Source organism: Hypanus sabinus, chromosome 14 (genome assembly GCF_030144855.1).
Source record: "Hypanus sabinus isolate sHypSab1 chromosome 14, sHypSab1.hap1, whole genome shotgun sequence".
NCBI lineage: Eukaryota > Metazoa > Chordata > Chondrichthyes > Myliobatiformes > Dasyatidae > Hypanus > Hypanus sabinus.
Window position 1 is genome coordinate 44,919,812 of NC_082719.1, and position 22,536 is coordinate 44,942,347.

Consider the following 22,536-nt stretch of genomic DNA (forward strand, 5'->3'; position numbering starts at 1 on the left):
AGCTGCTGGTTATTTCTCTAGCAAGCTTATTTTGCATGTTCTTGAAGGTCACGCCAGTGTCTCCTTTAGCAATACTGATTAAATTTAACGGAGTGAGGCAGTGCTCTGTAATCTCATCAGAATGATCATATTCCCAATGCATTTATTACTTAACATCAAAGGGACAGATTCTCTGCTTAGAAAACTGGTAAATTCATCTATTGTGTTGGGTTAACCTATTTAATGGACAATGGCCCAAATGAAATTAACTTGAAGAAATCCCTCTGGCTCTTTTTGTATTGACACCTCTGGTTGAAGTCAGTCAGCTAAATGCATTTAATTGTGTTTTAGTTTTAACAATTTTTGAAAAGAAATTTTAACGGTTTTAGAATTTTTGATGCTGCCCTGGTATTTCCGAATGTTGGCATTCACATATACTTTATTGCATTGGTAGCTATGGCAACTGGTGAGTCTGGAGCCTCATAATCTGCCGAGACCTTTTGAGAAACACAGTCTTAAGTAGCTCTGGACCATATGTCAAGCTGAAGTCTAGCCTCCCAACTGAAATCTGTTCCCTGGGACCATGTTGAAAAAAAAAATTCTTGTCCAAGGAAGGAAAGTCAGTCCTATTATTTTACCATTTCCCATCTCTTAGAAAATATTTAGATAAGAGTTTAGTACTCTGGTGGTACACACAGTCTTGGCCTAACCCTCAAATGCTTTAGGTCAGTGGTAAGGAAATTATTGAAGAAAGTTGAGGAAAATCCTGGGGATTTATGTACATTTTGAAAGGCAGGTACTGAGCAGTGATAGCCATCATGTCTTTGTAGGTGGGTAATTGAGTTTTTTTTGAGTAATGGACGGAGAAAACAGGCTATTCAGACCAGTTAGTCTCTGTCAGCATTATGTTCCACTTAATGTGTTGATTGTGTTAACAACCAGCACAACCTAAGTATGTGCTGGGTGCAACACACAAGTGTTGGCACACTTTCCAGTGTCAACATAGCTATGTCCACAATGCTCTGCAGAAAAACACAGAACACAATGACAAAACCCCGACAGCAGAACAAGCCCCTTTCCTCCCCTCCCACCAACTAACACAAACAGTCCTCCAACCCAGGACAGGGAGAAGTAACTCTATTCCTTTCTCTCTCATATACACCTGTGAAATATTCACTTCGACCTCTCCCTGTGGTAATGTCTTCCACATTTTCAACACTCTCTTTGGTATGAGAGAGAAAAATCTAATCCTGAATTTCCCTTTGGATTTCCTGTGCCTTTTTTATACTGTTACCCTCTCTCTCATTATGATTTTCTACGTGTAAAAAAAGTCTGTGTCAAAACCATTCAAAATCCTAACATCACACACAAAGTGCTGGAGGATCTCAGCAGTTCAGGTAGCATCTATGGAAATCAATCAACAGTCGACATTTCGGGCCGGAACACTGAATCAGGACTGGAAAGGAAGGGGGCAGGTGTCAGAATTAGAAGGTTGTGGGAGAAGGGGGTAAGGGGGACAAGCTAGAAGGTGATAGGTGAAGCCAGGTGGATGGGGGAGGGAGGATGAGGAAGAAGCTGGTGGGTGATAGGTGGAAAATACAAAAGACTGGAGAAGAAGGAATCTGATAGGAGAGGAGACTGGACCATGGGAGAAAGAGAAAGAGGAGGGACACTGGGGGAGGTGATAGGCAGGTGAGAGAAGAGGCAAGAGGCCAGAGTGGAGAATAGAGGAAGAAGGAAGAAAGAAGGGAAAAAAATTACCAGAAGAAATTGATTTTTATGCCATCAGGCTAGAGGTTACCTAGCTGGAGTATAAGGTGTTGCTCCTCCAACTTGTGAGTGGCTTCATTGCGGTAGAAGGGGAGGCCATGGACCAACATGTTAGAACATGAATGGGGATGGAAAATGAAATGTTTAGCCACTGGGAAATCCCACATATCTTGGATGGAGTGAAGGTCACCCAATTTACATTGGGTTCTACCAGTGTAGAGGAGGCCACATTGCAAACACAGGATACTGTAGATGACCCCAAGAGATTCATCGGTGAAGTGTTGCGTCACCTGGAAGGACTTTTTGGGGTCCTGAGTGGAGCTGAGGGAGGAGGTGAATGGGCAGGTGTAGATTTGTGGTGAGGGACAAATGGACAAAGGAGTCATGGAGGGAGAAATCGCTGCTGAAACGGAGAGAGGGGCAGAGGTAAGGATATGGTTAGTGGTAGGATAAATTTATTTCTTTCCAGTCTTGATTAAGGGTTTCAGCCTGAAATGTCAACTGTTGATTCATTTCCATAGATGCTGCATGACCTGCTGAATTCCTGCAGCATTTTGTGTGCATTGCTCTGGATTCCCAGCATCTGCAGAATTCCTTGTGTTCATAATTCTAACATTTTCTTATTTGTCTAAACTAAAGCTGCAAAGCACCGTAGCTTGAGGAGGATGAATCAAACAATCTTATAGAACAATTGTTAAAAGCATCTGAGGCGATGAGAATAACATACCCAGTGATAACTGTTAATAGAAATTATTTAGAAAGGTAAATTATACACAAAGTATGATAAACACCTTAATATCCACGCTGTGGCGCGTGGCCAAGTGTTTAAGGCATTGGACTAGTGATCTGAAGGTCGTGAGTTCGAGCCCCAGCCAAGGCAGCGTGTTGTGTCCTTAAGCAAGGCTCTTAACCACACATTGCTCCAGTCCACCCAGCTGAAAATGGGTACCAGCAAAATGTGAGGGGTTAACCTCACGATACACTGGCGTCCTATCCGGGGAGAGTCTTGTACTCTCAGTCGCTTCATGCCATGGAAACCGGCATAAGCACTGGCATGATGAGCCTATAAGGCTCGGGACAGACTTTAACTAACTAACTTAATATCCATGTAATCTTTTCCAACCTGCTTGTCCTTTGTCAATGGTACTGATTCACAGCATTTGTCATTAACAGAAACTTTAAAGGTATAACATGATTCCAGCTGAGCTTATCATATGAATGGAACTTGTTGCTCTTGTGCTAGAGTTAGAGGGCTATTACATTTGCAAGCAGCAGTCTGAGAGTGTGTTTCTTGAAGGGAAGTCTAGAGTTCAACTGTTGCTGCATGTTGGCTGAAACTATTGCTATGTAAGTACAACTGGCCACAACACTGTTCCAGGAACTAAAATTCAGGTTTTAAGAAGACTTCAGCAAACAAATGATATCACACTATTAGAAGTGAATATAAATGTATGCATACTCAAATGAAATTAAAGTCTAGTGACCAAGAATGTTACAGCTCAACTGTTTCGAATATTAGAGAGCTGAGGCCTTCTTTGTTGATAAATCCTATTACTTGTGAAGCTCACCACACAAGCCAAGTGTAGCCTTCAGTGTCAGTTCAGTTCAATGGACTGTGCAATCATTGTCAAACATCCACACACGCATTTTAATTTCTTCCTATCAAAATGACAATGACTTCATGAAAATATGACGTGAGAAGTAATCTTTATTGCACTCCTATAGCACATTGAAGCATAAATGATAAAGATTTAAATCTGTTTATCCTATTGATTTTAAACATGGATTGCCTAAATTTAGTGGCTCTTCCTTTTCAGCAGATCATTATAACAAACTCCTCCTTCATTATTTCAAGTTTAGATTCAATTTTATTTAATATTCACTATTAAAAAGATGAGCCATTTGTAGCATATAAATTTACATTTTGTATATTATCGCAATGAATTTCTCCAAGGACGAGTGATGATGAGAAATTATTGTAAAAAGGTCTAACACACACACACAACATTTAGAATGGAAAATATAAGGGAAATTGCTGGCAGGTGGGATCCAAATAGAAGGGAGAGTTGCCTGTGTATCTCATATTTGATAGTTTCTCTCCTCCTCAAGAGTGCCAATTAAAAGTGATACTTTTCATTTCTGTGATTTTGATCAGCAGTACATCATGTGATTTCTAATAATGGATACATCAGTTCTACTATTAGAAGTGAGGACACCCAGGTAAATGTCATTATCCTGAAAAATGGGAGCAGGTCATTCCATGATTCCAAACTACTCCTTAACAATATCTTCTAGAGAAATTTACCACTTAGAGCCGCATTCCACGTGTCATCTTTAACCGAAGGTGCAAAATAATTTTATATGGTTGGACTCATTGAAAATATAGTCCAAAACCAACAGGTGCATTTCAAATGGTAACGTCGACTAATCTGAGCCCATATTTATTTAACAAAAATAGAATTTCTCACTTTGATGTACACTGAGCATTTCAATGTTTGGGCTTACGTTTGATTCTTATCACAGAAACAAGTGTCAATTGCTTTACTGACTAAACCTTATAAAATTTACAATGCAAATAGTCTTTTGCAAAATAGCTGAGCTGCTGCACTGTTGGATTATAAACTTCTGTAGGTGTATAATACACTGTAAATTACATGACCTAGTCCTGTTATCTTTGTGCATAAAACTATACATACCATATATATACCATTCTCAGAAAAATTGTGTAGGGGCTATATTAAAAATTGGCAAGGTACTGTAGCTCTTCCATTTGACCTTGCTTTCAGCTCCTGACAAAAAAAAATTCAGAATTACAAGTTTAGTTCTGTCTGTAACTGAGACAACATTTTTTTACTTCTCATCTTATTCTCAGATCTATTATCTTACTCCAAACCTCCCAAACTACTTGTCATTCTTTCTGAATTTAGTCTCCAAGAAGAATTACAAAGGACAAACCTTTCTAAACTGCTAAACATTCTCTTCATTTTCATATTTTTATTTGTTCACAGCATGTGGACATCGCAGGTAATGCCAGAATTTAATTCCAATCCCTAAGTATGCCTGAACAGTGAATGGCCATTAAAAGGGCCCAGAGTCACGACTAGCATAGATAAAACAAGGACGGAAGACTTCCACCATTGAAGGAAATTAGTGAACCAGATAGGTTTTTGCAACATTTTTTTCCTGGTTACTGTTATTGCTTTATACTTGAATTCAGATTTATTTAATTGCTTGCATTTTAGTTGCAATGGTGGAGTTTGAATCTTTGTATCTAGTTACTTTGAACTTTGAACCTATCCACTACTCTGCTGTATACAAATTAAGCATTTGTTGTAACCTTAATGACTATATCTTAAACTCTATACTCAAATTGGTTTAATAGTAAAACAGCACAGAACTACAATGTGGTGACTAACTGTAGGAGCCAGGACAGGATAGAAGTACAGTAATACCAGGTCAGAGAACTTGAGATTGACTCTTAATCCTGCTACAAAGAGATCAGGTAAAGCACCATGAAGTACTAAACACACACGTGATCTGGTCAGCAAGTGTCATGGGCTTAGAGCATGGAAAAGTTCAGATTTAACTCTTATCAAAGACTATTTTTCAAAATGGAGCATTGATAGCCACCACAGACACAGCAGTAAGGCCTGAGACAATGCCTCCTCTGGCATAAAGTGCTTTTAGCTTCCATGTCAGCTGGTATGCTACTACTGAATCTTTGGCAGTTGTCAACTTGACTCGGTGAACTTGTAGTAACAGTGGATCCTCAGAGCATTGCTTTGCTTTAGTACCCAGCCTTTATAAGGTGTGCTGAGGCACTCCTCTGGTAAAGTAATTTTCAGTGCCATACTGCTAGCAGGATCAGACTGGCTGGGCCCAGCTGGGATTCTACTGTCAGCAGACAATCTCTCAGTTTTCCATCTTCCATATTGCTGCCATAGGGAGCAATTTCACAGGAGCACCAGGACGAGCAACTGAGTAGATTGAACAGCAGCCACTGAATAGTTTGCTCAAGAATATTTCTTCTTTAGCAAAATGGTGTGCAAATATGAACGGAATTATTCAAATAAAGTTCTTGACTGTCTTTGGTCTTCGTAACTGTAGTCATGAGTCTTCAGATGTTGATGGTAGAGACAATAGATACAAGGATGTCAGGACATTTTTTTCAGGAAGGAAGAGAAGGAGTTACTCATATGGAATCCATTTACATTAAAGTTATTTTCTGAAAGCTATGGCACTAAGGTAGACTAGTTATCAATTCCTCCCTTGCTCTTCCTTTTTATGCCTCCTTTCTTCCACAACATCCGTTTCAAATGGTGAGAGGCTTGTCCTTGGCATAACAAGACATGTAGCATGCAATGCAAAGTAACAAATATGTAGGCATTTGAGACAGTGAATTGCAGATATCATTTGAAAAGGTCCAGAAAGTGGAACGATGGTTCTAGAAGTGCGAGATGGTGCCAGACTGCAGCAACTCGTTGCAAGCTGCTTGCTGCAAATTTATTCCTTTCTTTTATTATATTCATTCCACATTTTTAAATTCTGACAGACTAAGAATTACTAATAATTTTCTTTTCCTGCACTGCACTTTCTCTGCAACTGTAACACTATATTCTGCATTCTGTAATTGCTTTTCCCTTGTACTGATATACTGGTGAGATGAAATGATTTGTGTGCATGGCAAAACAAAGTTTTTCACTGTACCTTGGCACATGTGACAATAATGAAGCAATTTAATGATTTGACAATTTAGTCGACCAATGGTGAATTATCTGGCAGCATGACTGCTCTGTAAACTGGGCAAAGATCAAGCACAAAGGAGGCCTAAGGTCTCTCCAATTGCTCCATCTTTAGGATAGTGAGAATGTTGGTCCTTTTTCAGTATTGGTGAACTGTTAAAGAATGAAACATCATCAATATTACTAGTTGCATCCTGGAATAACCTTGTGACATAATTGCCTTCACCAATCTCCAACATTAGCAATTGGCCTAATAAGATAATCAGGTGCTTTCTTCATCAGAAGTTCATCAGTTTAAATTATACATTTACAGTCTGACGTTAGCCAGAAAAAAAATGTTCATTTTTCTCTAATACCCAACATTATTACATCAAACCTTAGTCAGGAGCTCCAATAGTTTATAGAACACCAATAAGCATTTCCTGGTGAAAAAAAGAGATCACTCACATTTGCTCATGTGACAATGGACTTGATTATGTATCCCATTTTCTCTTCTCATGAAATATGTAAGCTTAGGCTGACTGGTGAACACTTTAATCCAGATGTAAAATATTGTTCTTCATTTTGTGATGAGTTTTTCTATTATTTTTGAAGATGCTTTCCCTTCCTTCTCTTTCCATTAGCTGACTGTTATGGCGATGTGGCATGAGACAATTTCCCTTCTCTCTCTTGGAAAGCAATAACTCCATTGGACACAGCAACTTTTCTGAATGATATTGTTGCTCTGGGAAACCCAGCATACTATAGCACAGTATCAGAGAAGTTGCAAATTACCACTACTGATTTATTATAGATTAATACCCTTCAAGAATTAATATAAAAACTCCTAATATATTCATCTATTGATCCTTTCCAAAGTGAATACTGGTGCATATTTCTCTCCCTGCCTGAGTATTAGAAGACACTTGCACCAACGCTTTCTGAAATCTGAATGGTAAAATCTTCAGCATGCAATTTGGAGAATACAGCAGTCAAAGCAAAATATAGCTCACTCAAAATATGTGAAACTAGAAAACATACCACAAAAATTAGAGGACTGTAAATCAATGATAAATGTAAAAATTACTAAGTTCCAAGTTAGTTTGCTCACTGCTGTCATTTGGCACTTCCTCAAGTATTAGTCAAACCCCCTAAGGCTTCTCTTTCAATGCTTCCATGCCCACAACTAATGTAACTGAAATGAAGTGCTTGCAGCTTTAAAGATAGCACAGTATAGAAAATAGTGTCACCATTCCTTGAAGTGAGTACAAACCAACTTCATCAACTTTACTGCAGTTTGCAGACTTTTTAAATATTGATACATTCTATTTGTAAATCAACATGACAAAATAGCAGAAGATGCTTCTTTTTTACTTACTCAATAACATTATCACATGCTTAGACTCCCACAGAAGGCCTAGCTACTATGTTGCAGACAACGTGATCAGATCTGACTCACTATGCTGAACTTTGAAGTAATGTGTAACCACGATCGCTGATTCGACAATTCTGTTCTCCACTGGGCTGTGTCATGTTAAGTGAATGAATTGTGGGGATCTTTGGGCAAGGTTTCCTACCCATTCCTTCAAATGTAGGAACATTCATTGGCTGTGCAGCCCAGACCCTCACTGTTGCACTCCCAATGGGTGTTGCTGCCTGCTTGAATTGTGAAAGCACATTAAATCTTTCTGCTAAGATCTGAAGAAAAATACTAAGAGCAATTGTCTCCATCAAACATATTTTAACAGTATCTCTTGGTAACAGAAAAAAATTGTGATGTGAAAGTCATAGTATTATACTCAGGAAACAATGGTAGTGACAGGCTGCTTCTTATCCTGGAAAGGACCATAGAGTGATGTTTCCCAAATTCCAGTACTAGGACCTTTACATTAATTTATATATCACTAATAATTTTTGGATCTTATTGTAATTGGAGACATTGAAAATCATGAGGAAAGCTATGATTTAAAGGAGTCATAGACATAGTAGTGGAATAGGCAGGCACATGGCAAATAAATTTCACGTTGAGAAACACAAAGCTTCAGATTTTACATGAATAAGAGGCAATGTAATCTAGAAGGCCTAATTACAAAAGAGAAATCTAGGATTACATGTGCATAATTCATTGAAGGTGTCTTGATGGAATGAGAAAGTGGTTAAAAAAAGCACAGAAGCTAAACTTAAGAAGCCCTGTGGATGAGAGATCTACATGAGAAAGACTTCACAAGTGGTGGCATTCTCAGCTGTGAAGCAGGTATTGAGATAGATAGTAGCCAACATGCCCTAATGGGTGAACAGGTTGCCAGTCTCTTTGAACAATCTGACACCATGTACTTACATGTTCCATTCATTTTGTGTTCTTACTGATGAATCAGACGGTGTCTGGGTTCATATTCCTGCGGATTGAATGTGAAAATGTACGAGTCAAAAACTACAAACCTAAGCTTGGACATTGCAAAGGGAATAAACTGCAGAGAGAGCAAAATAGAGATATTGACCTGGATTCTCCAATCTATAACAAAATGATCGTGTTTACCACGAACACTGAAGGAACCTGTATGAAAAAATCAAGTGGGTCCCATGCCACACCCTTTCCACCAGGCACAATGAGGCTCAGAAATGATGGTGTTTCTTTGTTGTGTGGCTGCCTGCAGGAAGTCAAATCTCAGGGTTGTATACTGCATATGTACTTTGATAATAAATGTACTTTGAAATTTTGAAAAGTAATAGCCAGTTAGAATTGAAAGAAGCAATCTCAGATGTCAATAATAACCACAGTAGAAAAGAGCCTAGAACCTTTAAGCTAATAGAAGTATAGAGAACAAAATACTTGGGAAGACTTCAGAGGGAATTGCTTTTAGAACTTTATTGGTAATGCACTAAAATTGTTGAATTATGTAAATCACATGATACTTCATGTTCAGTCAGCTTTTTCTAATGTTCCTGTAACATACTCAATCCCACAAAGAAACTTGCCCTTTTGTAGTTCTTCTTCGCATGTAAAAGTTATGCATTTTTGTTTGACAGTCATTTGAGTCGACTACACAGATACTCCACTGTTACACTTCATTTGAAAGCAATATTTAAAAATGAACTATGCGGACACTGCAGATCATGTTATTAAAATGGGATCCTTATTCGAAGAAGATGCTTTAAGTAACCTATCCTTTAATAAAATAATGAAGGCCATCCCACTCCAGAAGAGCAACATTTGCTTAAATAAAGGAAAGGATTGTAGGAACAACATTCAAAAAATTCAGAACATTCTGGAATCTTACTGGACCTGTCAGTTTGTTTGTCTTTCTGGTTTAGTGGGCGTGCGTACAGATAACACCTGGCTTTTTGTTCTACTCATTTTGCTAAACTTTGTTCAGCCCAAACATTATATACCAATTGTTTGGAATACCAAATTATGCATCACATCTAAGCTGGTCATTAAATACTTTTATAGACCTCAAGCATCTGTAAAGGCATATTATCAAAAATACTTAACTATTTGTTCTTACACAATCCCCTGGGACATAGGATAATATATTCCTCCTCCAGTTTCATGGGTTCCTAGTTGGCTGATGGGGCCAGTGTGGTATCTGTAGTCTCTAATGGAGCAGGCACTGTGCGATAGGGTGGATGGATTCTGTGTGATCTGGTGTGCTCCTTTCACCATTGTCACTTGGTTTGCTGAAGTGACTTAAGGTATTTAGTGCTTTCCTGGATTCTCCTCTGTTTCCAGGAATTCCCATGAACCAGTAAGGCTGTTGCACTATTTTTAAAGAGGTTTGCAAAACATCATTGAAGTATTTTCTCTATCCTCCAAATAATCTAAGAGCTCCAAGAGCTCAGAACAGAGTGTATGCTTCAGAAGTATGATGCCAGGTGTGCATGGATTTATATAATTTAGCAGACAGAACACTGATGCTACTTCTCCAATGCTTTGAACTGTTAGTCCAAGTCATTTAACTGCAATACCAGTGTCCTGCCTTAGTGACTACTGTCCACTGGCACTGACATCAATAATAATGAAATGCTTTGAGTAGCTGGTCGTGATCTGCATTAAATCCTGCCTTCGCACTATATCGGACACCTACCAGTTTGCATATCTCCTGAGTCAGTTCACCGATGACGCAATAGCCTCTGCCCTCTACTCAGCCCTGTCTCACATGGAGAATGGTGTCTCCCAAGTCAGAATGCAGTTCATTGACTTCATTTTGGCGTTGAGTATGATCATTCCTCAGAAAATGGTTAGTAAACTGTCCTTGTTGGGTCTCAACACATCCCTCTGTAACAATTTCTCTAAATCCTTCTGCAATCACATTGCTTCCTCAGCACTACCTACCCCTCCACCTATCTTTGTATTATCTGCAACCTTTGTCACTAATCTGTCAATTCCATTATCCAAATCATTGACAAACAATGTGAAAAGTAGTGGTCCTAATACTGACCCCTGAGGAACACACCAGTCATGGGCAGCCAACTAGAAAAGGCCCCCTTTTTTCCCACTGGTTGCCTCCTGCCTGACAGCCAGTTCTCTATCCATACCAGTATCTTTCCTGCAATGTCATGGAATTTTATCTTGTTAAGCAGCCTCATGTGTGGCACCTTATCAATGCCTTCTGAAAATCCAAATAAATGACATCCACTGTCTTTCCTTTGTCCACCCTGCTTGTTACTTCCTAAGAATTCTAGTAGATTTGTCTGGCAGAATTTCCCTTTATAGAAACAATGTTTTATCATTAGTCTCCCAGTACCCTGAAACCTCATCCTTAGTAATGGACTCTAACACTTTTCCAACCACAGAGGTTAGGTTAAGTGGCTTATAACTTCCTTTCTTTTGCCTTCCTTCTTCCTAAAGAGTGGAGTGACATTTGCAATTTTCCAGTCCTCTGGGACCATGCCAGAATTAAGTGATTCTTGAAAGATCATAACCAATGCATCTTCTGTCTCTTCAGCAACCTTTTTCAGAACTTTGGGAGTAGTCCATCTGTTTCAGGTGACTTATCCACCTTAAGACCTTTGAGTTTACTTAGCACTTTTTCCTTTGTAATAGCAATGGCACTCACTCCTGTTCCCTGACACTCACAGAACACTGGTACACTACTAGTGTCTTCCACAGTGAAGGCTGACACAAAGTACTTATTAAGTTCATCCATAATTTCTTTGTCCCCCATTATTACACTAGGAGCATCATTTTCCAGTTGTCCAATATCCACTCTCACCTTCCCTTTATTCTTTATATAACTGAAAACATTTTTCGTATCCTGCTGAAAATTATTGGCTAGTTTGCCCTCATATTTAATCTTTTCCCTTCTTATGGCTTTTTTTAGTTGCCTTTTGTTGGATTTTAAAAACTTCCTGTTCATCCAGCTTCGGACTCACTTTTGTTACATTATATATCCTTTCCTTGGCTTTTATGCAGTTCTTAACTTCCATTGTCAGCCATGGTTGCCTACCCTGTCATTTTAGAACTTCTTTTTCTGTGGCACATACCTATCCTGTGCCTTGTGAACTATTCCCTGAAACTTCAGCCACCTCTGCTCTGCTGTCATCCCTGCCAGTATTCCCCTCCAATCTGCCTGGACAAGCTCCTCTCTCATGCCTCTGTAATTCCCTTTATTCCATTGCAATACTAATACATCTGACTTGCGCTTCTCCCTCTCAAATTGCAGTACAAATTCAATCATATTATGATCACAGCCTCTTAAGGGCCGCTTTACCTTAAGCTCCCTAATAAAATCTGGGTTATTACTCAACACCCAATCTATTAGCCTTTCCCTGAATAAGGTCACAACATGCTGTTCCAAAAAGCCATCTCATAGGCATTCAACAAAATCCCTCCCTCGGAGGCATTCTAACACTTCTTGACAGAGAGGCCTCGGAAAATCCTTGTTGGCAGCAACCTCTCCAGCTCCATCACGCTGAGTAGCAGCAGCTCCCTGGGTTGCATGCTTAGCTCACTGCTGTTCGCACTGCTGATCCATGGACTGTACTGCTAGATCCAACTATAATCACAGCGTTACATCCGCTGATGACACAACAGTGATTGTCCTCATCAGCAACAATGATGAGCCAGCATACAGAGAGGAGGTAGAGTAGCATATGGACTGGTGAGAACACGAACAACTTGAAGCTCAACATGAACAAGACTAAAGAGATGATTTTGAACCCAGGAAGGTGCAGGCTGGCCACTCTCTAATGCACATCAATGGCTCCTCTGTGCAGAGTGTCAGGACACCAAGTTTCTTGGATGCACATCACAGATGATCTCACCTGGTCCCTCAACACCATGTCTTTAGACAAGAAAGCACAGCAGTGCCTCTACTATCTGAGGAGATAAAGTCTCCACATCCCCATTCTCACCACTGTGAGAGTTTCCTGACTGGCTGTATCACTGTCTGGTATGGGAATGGAAAAGCATCTGACTACAAGACCCTGCAATGGATTGTGAGGACAGCTGAAAGAATCAACGGGGTCTTTCTCCATGCCCCCTCCCCCCACCATCCAGGGCAAACACCAGAAGCTCTGCGTTCACAGGGCCCTCAGCATTGCCAAGGGCCCCTCTCATCTATCCTGTCAGGCAGAAGATCCCACAATATAAGAACAAGGACTGTTAGCTTATACCACCCCCCCCCAAACACTGTGAGACTTCTACCACCCACCATGCATTATTTATGACAAAGCCAGTAGAAGTAATGCTGTTGTATATTTAACTATATGACATACATGCATTTTATGTCAGCTTGTAGATCTACAGATTACTTTTTTATTTTATGTGCTGTATGTGATACATTATGATGCATTATGCACCTTGGGCTCTGAAGAACATTGGCACGTTTAGCTATATACATCTGTACTGTTATTTGACAATAAACTTGAACAACAAACACTACAATGCTTGGAAGGGAGAGGGTTTTGGCAGACAGGATTAAAGATGATATCAAGAGGTTCTTTACTTTAACAGTAAATGTGTGACTGGGAAGAGATCCTCTTAAAGACCATCAGGACCATCTATGTGTGCAGCTGCAGGAGAAGGGTGAAATCTTTAATGTCTATTTCTCCTTGGTGTTTATTAAGATGAGGTTAATAAGTTGTAAGGTCTTAAACATATGCATATTATGAGGAAGAAGGTGTTTGCAGCCTTGGAGTACATTAAGGTAGGGAAATCCTGAAGGCCTGACCAAGTGCACCCTAGACGTTAGGGAATAAATCATGGAGATATCTCCTTCATCGTTAGCTACTGGTGACATTGAAGAAGACTGGAGGATGGCTAATGTTCAAGAAGGTTAGTAAGGAGAAGCCAGGGAAGTACAGGCCGGTGAGCCTAACTTAATTTGTAGGGAAGTTACTGGAGGGAATTCTAAGGGACAAGATCTACCCTCACTTGGATAGTCAAGCCTAAGCAGCATGGATTTATCTGTGGTAGGCCATATCTGATGAATATTTTGGAGTTTTTCTAAGAAATAACTAAGTGGATTGATGAGGGAAGGGCAGTGGATGCTGTGTAAGGTCATTGACAAGGTCTCACTCGTCTGGCTGATCTGGAAGATTAGGTCACATGGAATTCAGGGGGAGCTAGAAGTGGTTTCAGAACTGGCTGAGGGTTATGGTTGAAGTTCACTTCTTTGACTGGAGACCCATGACCAATTGGGAGCCCCAAGGGTCAGTGCTGGGACCTCTGTTATTTATTATTAATGCCTTGGATATGAATGTACATGGTGAAATCATACTAGACTAAGGGGTTTTGTTGATAGTGAAGCAGGTTACAATGAATTGGTGTTTTGGAGAAGGGCTGAGGAATGACAAATAGATTTCAAGTTAGATAAGATTGAGGTGACGCATTTTGAACAGTAAACCATGGGAGACAAGTGTCAGGTGTTGTGGAACAGAGGGATCTGGGAGTATAAGTGCACAGATTGGAGGAAAGCAGCCACACAAGGAGACAGGTGGTGAAGAAGGTGGTAAGCATGCTAGTGTTTATCATTTAGGGTACTGAGTTTAGGAGTATGGGGGTTATGTTGCAGTTATACAAGTTGCTGGTGAAATTGCACCTGGTGTATTGTGTACAGTTTTGGTCACCCTGTTACAGGAAAGGCATTGCCATGCTGAAGAGATTTATCAGGATGCTACCTGGACTATAGGGACTCACTTGTAGAAAATGGTTGGCCACACTGGATCTTTACTTCTAGGCATCAAAAAGGACACAGAGTGACCTCACAGAAGCTTATAAAATCATGAGGGCTATGGATAAGGTGCATAGTCAAAGTCTTTTCCCCAGTGTTGGGCAGTCCAAAATTAAAGGGCACAAATATAAGGGCATGTATTTCAAAGACTCCTGAGAGGTAACATCAGAGAGAATAGAGTGACCTGCCGGAGGAAGTGGTTGAGGCTGGTACAATTGCAGCATTTAAGAGATAGCTGAATGGGTACATGGAGGGGAGGGGTTAGGAGGTTTATGGGCCGAATGGGGGTAGCAGGGAGGATGCTGTGGCTGGCGTGGATGAGTTGGACAAATCAGTGCTGTATTACTCTACATCTATGTCTGCGCAGATTTGTTTTATAAACATCAATGTAATTAGGGAAGGAGGAGAGGTAATTTTAATGTTTAGGAATGATACCAGGAGGAAGATAGGAAGTAATAAGTTTAATCATGAAGTAGGAATGCAATTGATAGTGTTATGGAATAGGTAAAATTGTAAAATTGTCATATTGGAACTGCTTCCCTCTTGTGGATCAGGTAGAACAATAGGCACACAATACAACTCCGTCGTACTGCGTAGTGTTGGAGATCTGTTTCTCGGCAGAGTCAAGCGGTGGGGTGCAGGGAAAGGTGTGTGCATGAGGGGTGGGGACACAGAAGGTGATATTCATTCTGTAGACACACTATGCTCAATAGTGCAGAAGATTTAAATAGCTAATTTGTAAACTGAATCTAGATTGTATTAAGCATGTAATCTTTATATAATCCAAATACTTTTGACAAATAATTTGATGAAACATGTAAAGAACAGATCTAACGAAATAGACTGAAATCTCCCTGCTGTACAATGGGCAGATCAAAAGACAGCACCTTTCATCTGCACATAGTACATTGTCTCTTTGGTAGAAATAAAATAGGAAATTCTTGTATGCAAATTAGACATTATTCACTACTGCAAACCAATAATCAGCGCCTCAGTACCAGGGACGTTTGCCTAGGAAAGTACCATAAGACCATAAGACATAGGAGCAGAAATAGGCCATTCAGCCCATTGAGGCTGCTCCGCCATTCCATCATGGCTGATTGCATATCCCACTCAACTCCATACGCCTGCCTTCTCCCTATATCCTTTGATGCCCTGACCGATTAGGAAATGATCAGCTTCCACTTTAAATACACACACGGACTTGTCCTTCACCACAGTCTGTGGCACAGCATTCCACAGATTTTCTACTCTATGGCTAAAAAAAAATTCCTCCTTACCTCTGTCATCCCTTAATTTTGAGGCTATGTGCCCTCTAGTTCTGGATACCCCTCACCATAGGAAACATCCTCTCCACATTCACCCTATCTAGTCCTTTCAACATTCGGTAGGTTTCAATGAGAATTTCTCCCCCCCCCCCCACACACACATTCTGCTAAATTCCAGTGAGTACAGGCCCAAAGTTGCTAAATGCTCTTCATATGTCAACTCTCGTGAACCTCCTCTGAACTCTCTCCAATGACAACACATTCTTTCTGAGATATGGAGCCCAAAACTGTTGACGATACTCCAAGTGCAGCCTAGCTACTACTCAGCATTACCTTCTTGTTTTTATATCCTATTCCCCTTGAAATAAATGGCAACATTGCATTTGCCTTCTTTACTACAGACTCAAGCTGTAAGTTAACCTACTGGGAGTCTTTCACAAGGACTCCTAAGACCCTCTGCACCTCTGATGTTTGAACCTTCTGCCCATTTAGATAACGGTCTGCACTATTGTTCCTTTTATCAAAATACATTATCAACATTTCCCAACACTGTATTCCATCTGACACTTTTTTGCCCATTCTTCCAACTTGTCAAAGTCCTGCTGCAATTGCATTGCTTTCTCAACAGTACCTACCCCTGCACCTATCTTCATATCATCCACAAACTTTGCCGCAAAGCCATCAATTCTATTACCTAAATCATTGACAAACAATGTGAAAAGTAGCGGTTGCAATACACTATTGTTGGTTCATTTATCCTGCTGTGGATTTGAAAGATTTAGCAGAGATCTATTATTGGTGATACCTCTCAGTGCTTTAACCCAAATGATCTATTTCTATTTGACTATAGTAATAAGTAACTACAATGTTTGGAAGGGGGATTTTTTTTACAGAAAGGTGAATATAATATTGGAAGGAGGTGGTTCTGAGGTTTCATTTCCAACAATGTGTGTGAGAAGTGACATATCATTCTGGATTACACTTAGTCCTTCGGAAAAAAACATCACAGAGAGAAACATACTGAAACAGCAGCAGGTATTCAGTATCTTTATAGCTGGTAGAATTAAATCCACACACATGCAGACACACACATTAACATGTTTCAATTATTAATTTGTGGCAATTATCAGTTTTGAAAATTATTTCCTGCCATCTTGGAACTTCCAACATTAATTACAATTATGTGGCTCAGATATCAAAGTTTTTAGGCAGTAATACATACTCTGGAGATAATGGAAGGAATACAAAACTAATATGGGGAGAGAGAGCACTGCATCCCTTTTAAACTTTTTCTGCTGACTTATATGAAATATTTTCTTCATATTCTGTGAGTTCTCTTGCCCATGGCAGTCCTATGGAGATCCATTAATGTTCCTTTGGGAATCTTTCACACATAGTACAATATGCTTGGAAAAGGAGGAAGATGCCAGACCTTACAATGGGTACTTAGTTCTCATCATCTAGTGGTTTCAGACTTGTTAGTGGAGATAGAAATTTCTCTTCTATGAAGCAGCTGAGCACCCCTTGGACCTGTGAATGGCTGATTAATCTTAATTTTGGAAGTTTCTTCAGAAGCATTCCGATTATGGCAATATATATTTGGTGCAGAGCCTTTAAAGCACTTTACAGAAACATGAAATATGATAAGCAAGTGACAGTTCAAAGGAGAAAAATGAGTAAGTGAGTATTAAAAGTGCACTGAGAGCAGAGAAGCTTTGGGTGAAAGTTCAAGAGCCTTGTAGCTGAAGGCATTTTGACAATGTTGGAGTTTAACAGGGAAGTAATACATACCAACAACAATCACTGGACAGATATTTGCAGACCCTGGAACATAGATATCAGACTGTTTGAGTCAACGTAGTGAACCATATGCCGCTCTGTGATTTTTGATACCAGAAAACATAGAGCTCCCAGGTAGGGGGAAGATAACTTTTATCTGTGGTTTTAAACATGGCTCCATCTCCTGGCTCAAACATTACACTGCTGAGATTTGGAGCAGGTACCACTGAGAGAGAAACCACCACTTGCAGAACCAGTTCAGTCACCATTAAGTAAGGAGTCAGGTAATCAATTGCACTGTAGCCTGCTAACTCCTGATTATGTTTTTCCTGCTATTCTCATGGTTACTCACTCTTAGACCTGGTAAAACCTGATAATACAAACAGTTGACTTCTCAGGCATTGAAAAGGCTTCCAGAATTCTCATTATTCTATTGCAACATTAACTTATTATTAATGCTTCCTTTAAATTTAATTTGCACACACTTTTCTGTTTCAACTCCCTGATAAAATATGCCTGAAAATGTACTAATACAACCACAACTTGTTGTTATGGCGCATCTCAGGACTATTATCAAAGAGAAAATTTACACAAACCCATTCAGACAGATGACCAAGTCAAGTCGAAGAGGCAAACTTGATGGAGGAAAGAGAGAATGAGATGCTTAGGTAAAGAATTTCAGCTTTGGCTGAAAGGGACAGAGCCACCAATGGGAGCATAAGTAACAGTTATGATAATTAGCTAAACATGCACAAGTTTCTGAAGGGTTCTTGAGCTGCCAGGGTTTAGAATGATGGGATGGCTGAATGATGAAGAGATTTCATAATGAAGGTGAGAATTTTAATAAAGTGTTGTAGGAGAAGTATGAAGAGAATGGAGCCAATGACTATGGGTTGGCAAGTTATTGGCTTTAGTAATCTCAGTTTGAGTTGGAAGAGATTCCTACTCCACAGCATAAGTAGTTATGTTCTGACTCATTCATTAAAATATAAGGATTAAGAGATCTGCAACCATTTAGTGGAAATAGGGTTGACAGCTTAGGACATTAAAGCAACACACACAAAATCCTGGAGGAACTCAGCAGATCAAGCAGCACCTATTAAAATCAGTAAACGGTTGACCTTTTGGGCTGAGACCCTTCATCAGGACTTTGTGTTGCTTGGATTTCCAGCATGTGCAGATTTTCTTGTGTTTGTGAACTTCGGACATAATTTGCCTGGAAATGTGAGTTGAGAGATATGATGAAAAGAGACAAGATAAGAATTAAAGAACAATTGTGTTTGAGTTGTGCAATACTTCAATAATCTGGCCTAGTGGAATTGAGAAAGAAGGAAAACTACAGAGCCAGCTGACTGAATGGCTTCAGTCTTTGTGACAAAGATATTTTGAATTCCTTGCTTTTGCTGCTGATGAGGTTGGAAGAGATAGGGAGATGGTTAGGAGTGGAGAATAAAAACCAAGCATATCTTGGAAGTAAAATTGCTGGGCAACAGCCTAGATGAGGGAGTCTCTTAGTCTCTTAGTTTTCTAGGTTCCAGAGCAATAGCTGAACAGACTGGAAGCTGCGGAATGGTTACTTTAAGATTCAAAATTTAAGATTCAAGATTGTTTAATGTCATTTCCAGTACACAAGTGTAAAGGAGAATAGTTGTTACTTCAGATCCAATGCAGCTCAAAAAACACAATAAGATAAAGAACATAATAATAAAAAAATACAATAAATATAAATACTTAAGCTATCTTATATAAATAGATTGAGTGTCTGCACACCAGGTGACTGGAGGAAATGATGAAATTGTGGTGGTGGGTAAATTAGTAGTTGGAGGTGTCGATCAGCCTATTACTTGGGGAAAGAAACTATTTCTGAGTCTGGTAATCCTGGTGTGAAAGCTACATAATCTCCGCCATGATTAGAGAGAGGCAATCAGTCCATGAGCATGGTGGGTGGGATCCTTCATGATGTCACTGGCCTTTCTGTGTATATGACCTTGATGTTGGGTGGGCAGGGGCTGGTGATGCATTGGGCAGTTTTCACTATCCATTGTAGAGCCTTCTATCCATCACAGTGCAGTTTCTGTACTGAGCACTGGTGCACCATGTTATGATGCTGTCTACTGCACATCTGCGGAAGCTCACGAATATAGATGTGCATAGCCCAGCTCCTTTCAGCCTCTTCAGAAAGTAGAGGCATTGGTGAGCTTTCATGACTGTGTGGGATGCGTTCTGGGACCATGAGAGGTTGTGTGAGATGTGCACACCCAGGAGTCTGAAACCGCTCGCAGTTTCCACTGCTCTGCCATCGATGTAAAGAGGGATGTGAATGGTACAAGTTTTCTTGAGCTTTCTGAAGATTTTTCCAATCCCGTTCAGTAGCCTCTCCATATCACAAGGTGAGGAAACCAGTTATAATGCTCTCCATGATACATCTGTAGGAATTTGGTGACATACCAATTCTCCTCAAACTCCTAACGTAGCCACTATCGTGCCTTCTTTGTAATTGCATCAATATGTTGGGCACAGGATAGATCCTCAGAGTTGGCACCCAGAAACGTGACACTTTCACCATTTCCACTTCTGATCCGTCAATGAAAACTAGTGCATGTTCCCTTCCTGAAGTCCACCATCCAGTCCCTGATTTTACCAACCTAGAGTGCAAGGTTGTTGCTGTGGCTCTACTCGACCAGCCGACCTATCTTGCTCATGTACACTTCCTTGTTACCATCTGAAGTTTTGCCAACAATAGGGGTGTCATCAGCAAATTTATAGATGGCAGTTCAGTTGTGCCTAGCCACACAATCATCGATGTAGAAAGAGTAGAGCAGTAGGCAAAGCACACACCTCTGAGGTGTGCCAGTGTTGGCTGTCAGTGAAGAGAAGATGTTATTTCTGATCCACACAGACTGTGGTCTCCCGGTGAGGAAGTCAAGGATCCAGTTGCAGAGGGATGTACAGAGGCCCAGGGTTTGGAGCTTGATGATTAGGACTGACAGTATGGTTGTATTGAACACTGAGCTGTAGTCAATAAACAGCAGCTTGCCAGAGGTATTACTGTTGCCCAGGCGATCCAAGGCCCAGTGGAGAGCCAGTGAGATTGCATCTGCTGTAGTCCTATTGTGATGACAGGCAAATTGCAGTGGGTCCAGGTCCTTGCTTAGACAGGAACTGATTCTAGTCTTGACCAACCACTCAAAGCACTTCGTCACAGTAGATATGAGTGTCACAGGGTGATAGTCGTTGAAGCAGCTCACCCTAACAAACTGACTTCTATGTTTGTTGGTTTATAATAGCATCTCTACATAACTGTCCTCATTGTTCCAGATTCCACCTTAGGTTAAGTCAGCAAATAGAAACACGTGGGGTCTTCTTGATATCTGCCCATCCCTTCATTGTTCTGCAATCTGGACTAACCCTTCAGTCTGTGTTATCCTACCTTACGCTTCCAATCTTAACTATTCGACCCTAACTCTGTCAGTAGTGGTTTCTCATTTGACCAACACGCTCTTAACCTTTGGAGCTCAATCTTACTCAAATAATTCTAATTTCAGTCCATGAATAAAATTTTAAAACCTGCTCAGTGCAAGGAGCACTCCTGGCTCCTTGAACTAGCGCCTTTCTCTACATCTGTGTGGGTAGTCATTGTATTTTCTTTGTAGTTCAGATGCTGAGACAACTTAATGACGTGTGTTACAGGTTCTTATTGTTACTAAAACACTTGACATGTTTCATTTATAAATATTGTTTGCTCCTCCCACATGCTGCAATTTCCCTCTTAAGATGCCTCCTCTGTTCCATAGTTCAGTTGCATGCTTGCTAACTGTATCTTTTTATCTGTGTGCTCATCTGTGGTTTCAGTCAATAAAAGTGAAAATATCAAGAACAAACTCGATCATATTCTTGGACAGCATCTGGATATTTCCGCAGAATTGATCAGGCATTGCACTGCGTCTGACTTCTGTTAATACACTTTGAAGCTCTGGAACATCTCTGCCATTCATTACTAAGTCAACACAGACCACAGATCAAACAGAGGCGTACCTGGTCTTTATGACCTAGCTACACAGGAGGCTGTATGCCATTTGTCCTTGATTAAACTGTTGGTGCTTAAGAAGAAATATTTTGATTAACACAAAGCAGCCATGAATTTAGTTCAGAACAGGAAATGGCAGGAAGCAGACAAAGTGTGCCGTAAGTATCGCTCATTTCAACATTGCCAGGTCTGTTAAATCTATACCCCTGGGCATCATTGGCATAACTCTTGCCAGAAATCCATTGAGAGGAAGAGTCTGATGCTGGAATACAGTGCAGCTTGGGGTGAGAGAAGGAATGATGCCCATCTGGAGGTGAGTTTTGCTCAATAAGGTAGGGAGACCCCAGGGCTAATTTTCCTTTTGCTGTTCAGGAGGAAAACTTATACTGTTTCTAGCACTTTGGAATGACAGAGAGTGAGAGGCTCTTTGATAATGGGAGGCACAGACTGAGTGGACCGGCGGTAGTGAGGACAATGTCAGAGGAAGGTGTTTTTACACAAAGAGTGGCGGATGCCTGGAATGCGTTGCCAAGATTAGTGGTGGATGCTGATACAATTGGGACATTTAATTTAGGGATTTAAGAAAAATGGAGGATTATAGGCTTTGTAGGAGGGAAGGGTTAGATTGATTGTTCAATTAGGTCAGCACAACATTGTGGGCTGAAGGGCCTGTGTTGTATTGTTCTATATTCAAGGATTGATAGAAGTATCTCTAAGACTTTTGTCTTCAGGTTTCTCTTTCCACTGCATTAACGTGACAGGAAAACAACAACAACCTCCCAACAGCTTTCTTCCTTGGGCCCACGGTTAGAATGACA

At 40.3% G+C, this 22,536-nt stretch overlaps 1 protein-coding gene across 9 annotated transcripts in view; it reads right to left on the bottom strand.

Annotated features, from left to right (window-relative positions):
* rbm47 (RNA binding motif protein 47) overlaps positions 1-22,536 on the bottom strand; it is a 146,037-nt gene that overhangs the window by 45,049 nt on the left and 78,452 nt on the right. For 5 of the 9 annotated variants that reach the window (XM_059989078.1, XM_059989077.1, XM_059989070.1 and 2 more), the window contains exon 2: positions 8,809-8,866. The exons of the other annotated variants lie outside the window; for them this stretch is intronic. In XM_059989078.1, the coding sequence (XP_059845061.1) occupies positions 8,809-8,810 (2 nt within the window). In that variant the 5' untranslated portion in view covers positions 8,811-8,866. The remainder of the gene's footprint in view (positions 1-8,808; positions 8,867-22,536) is intronic. 9 annotated transcript variants of the gene reach the window in all.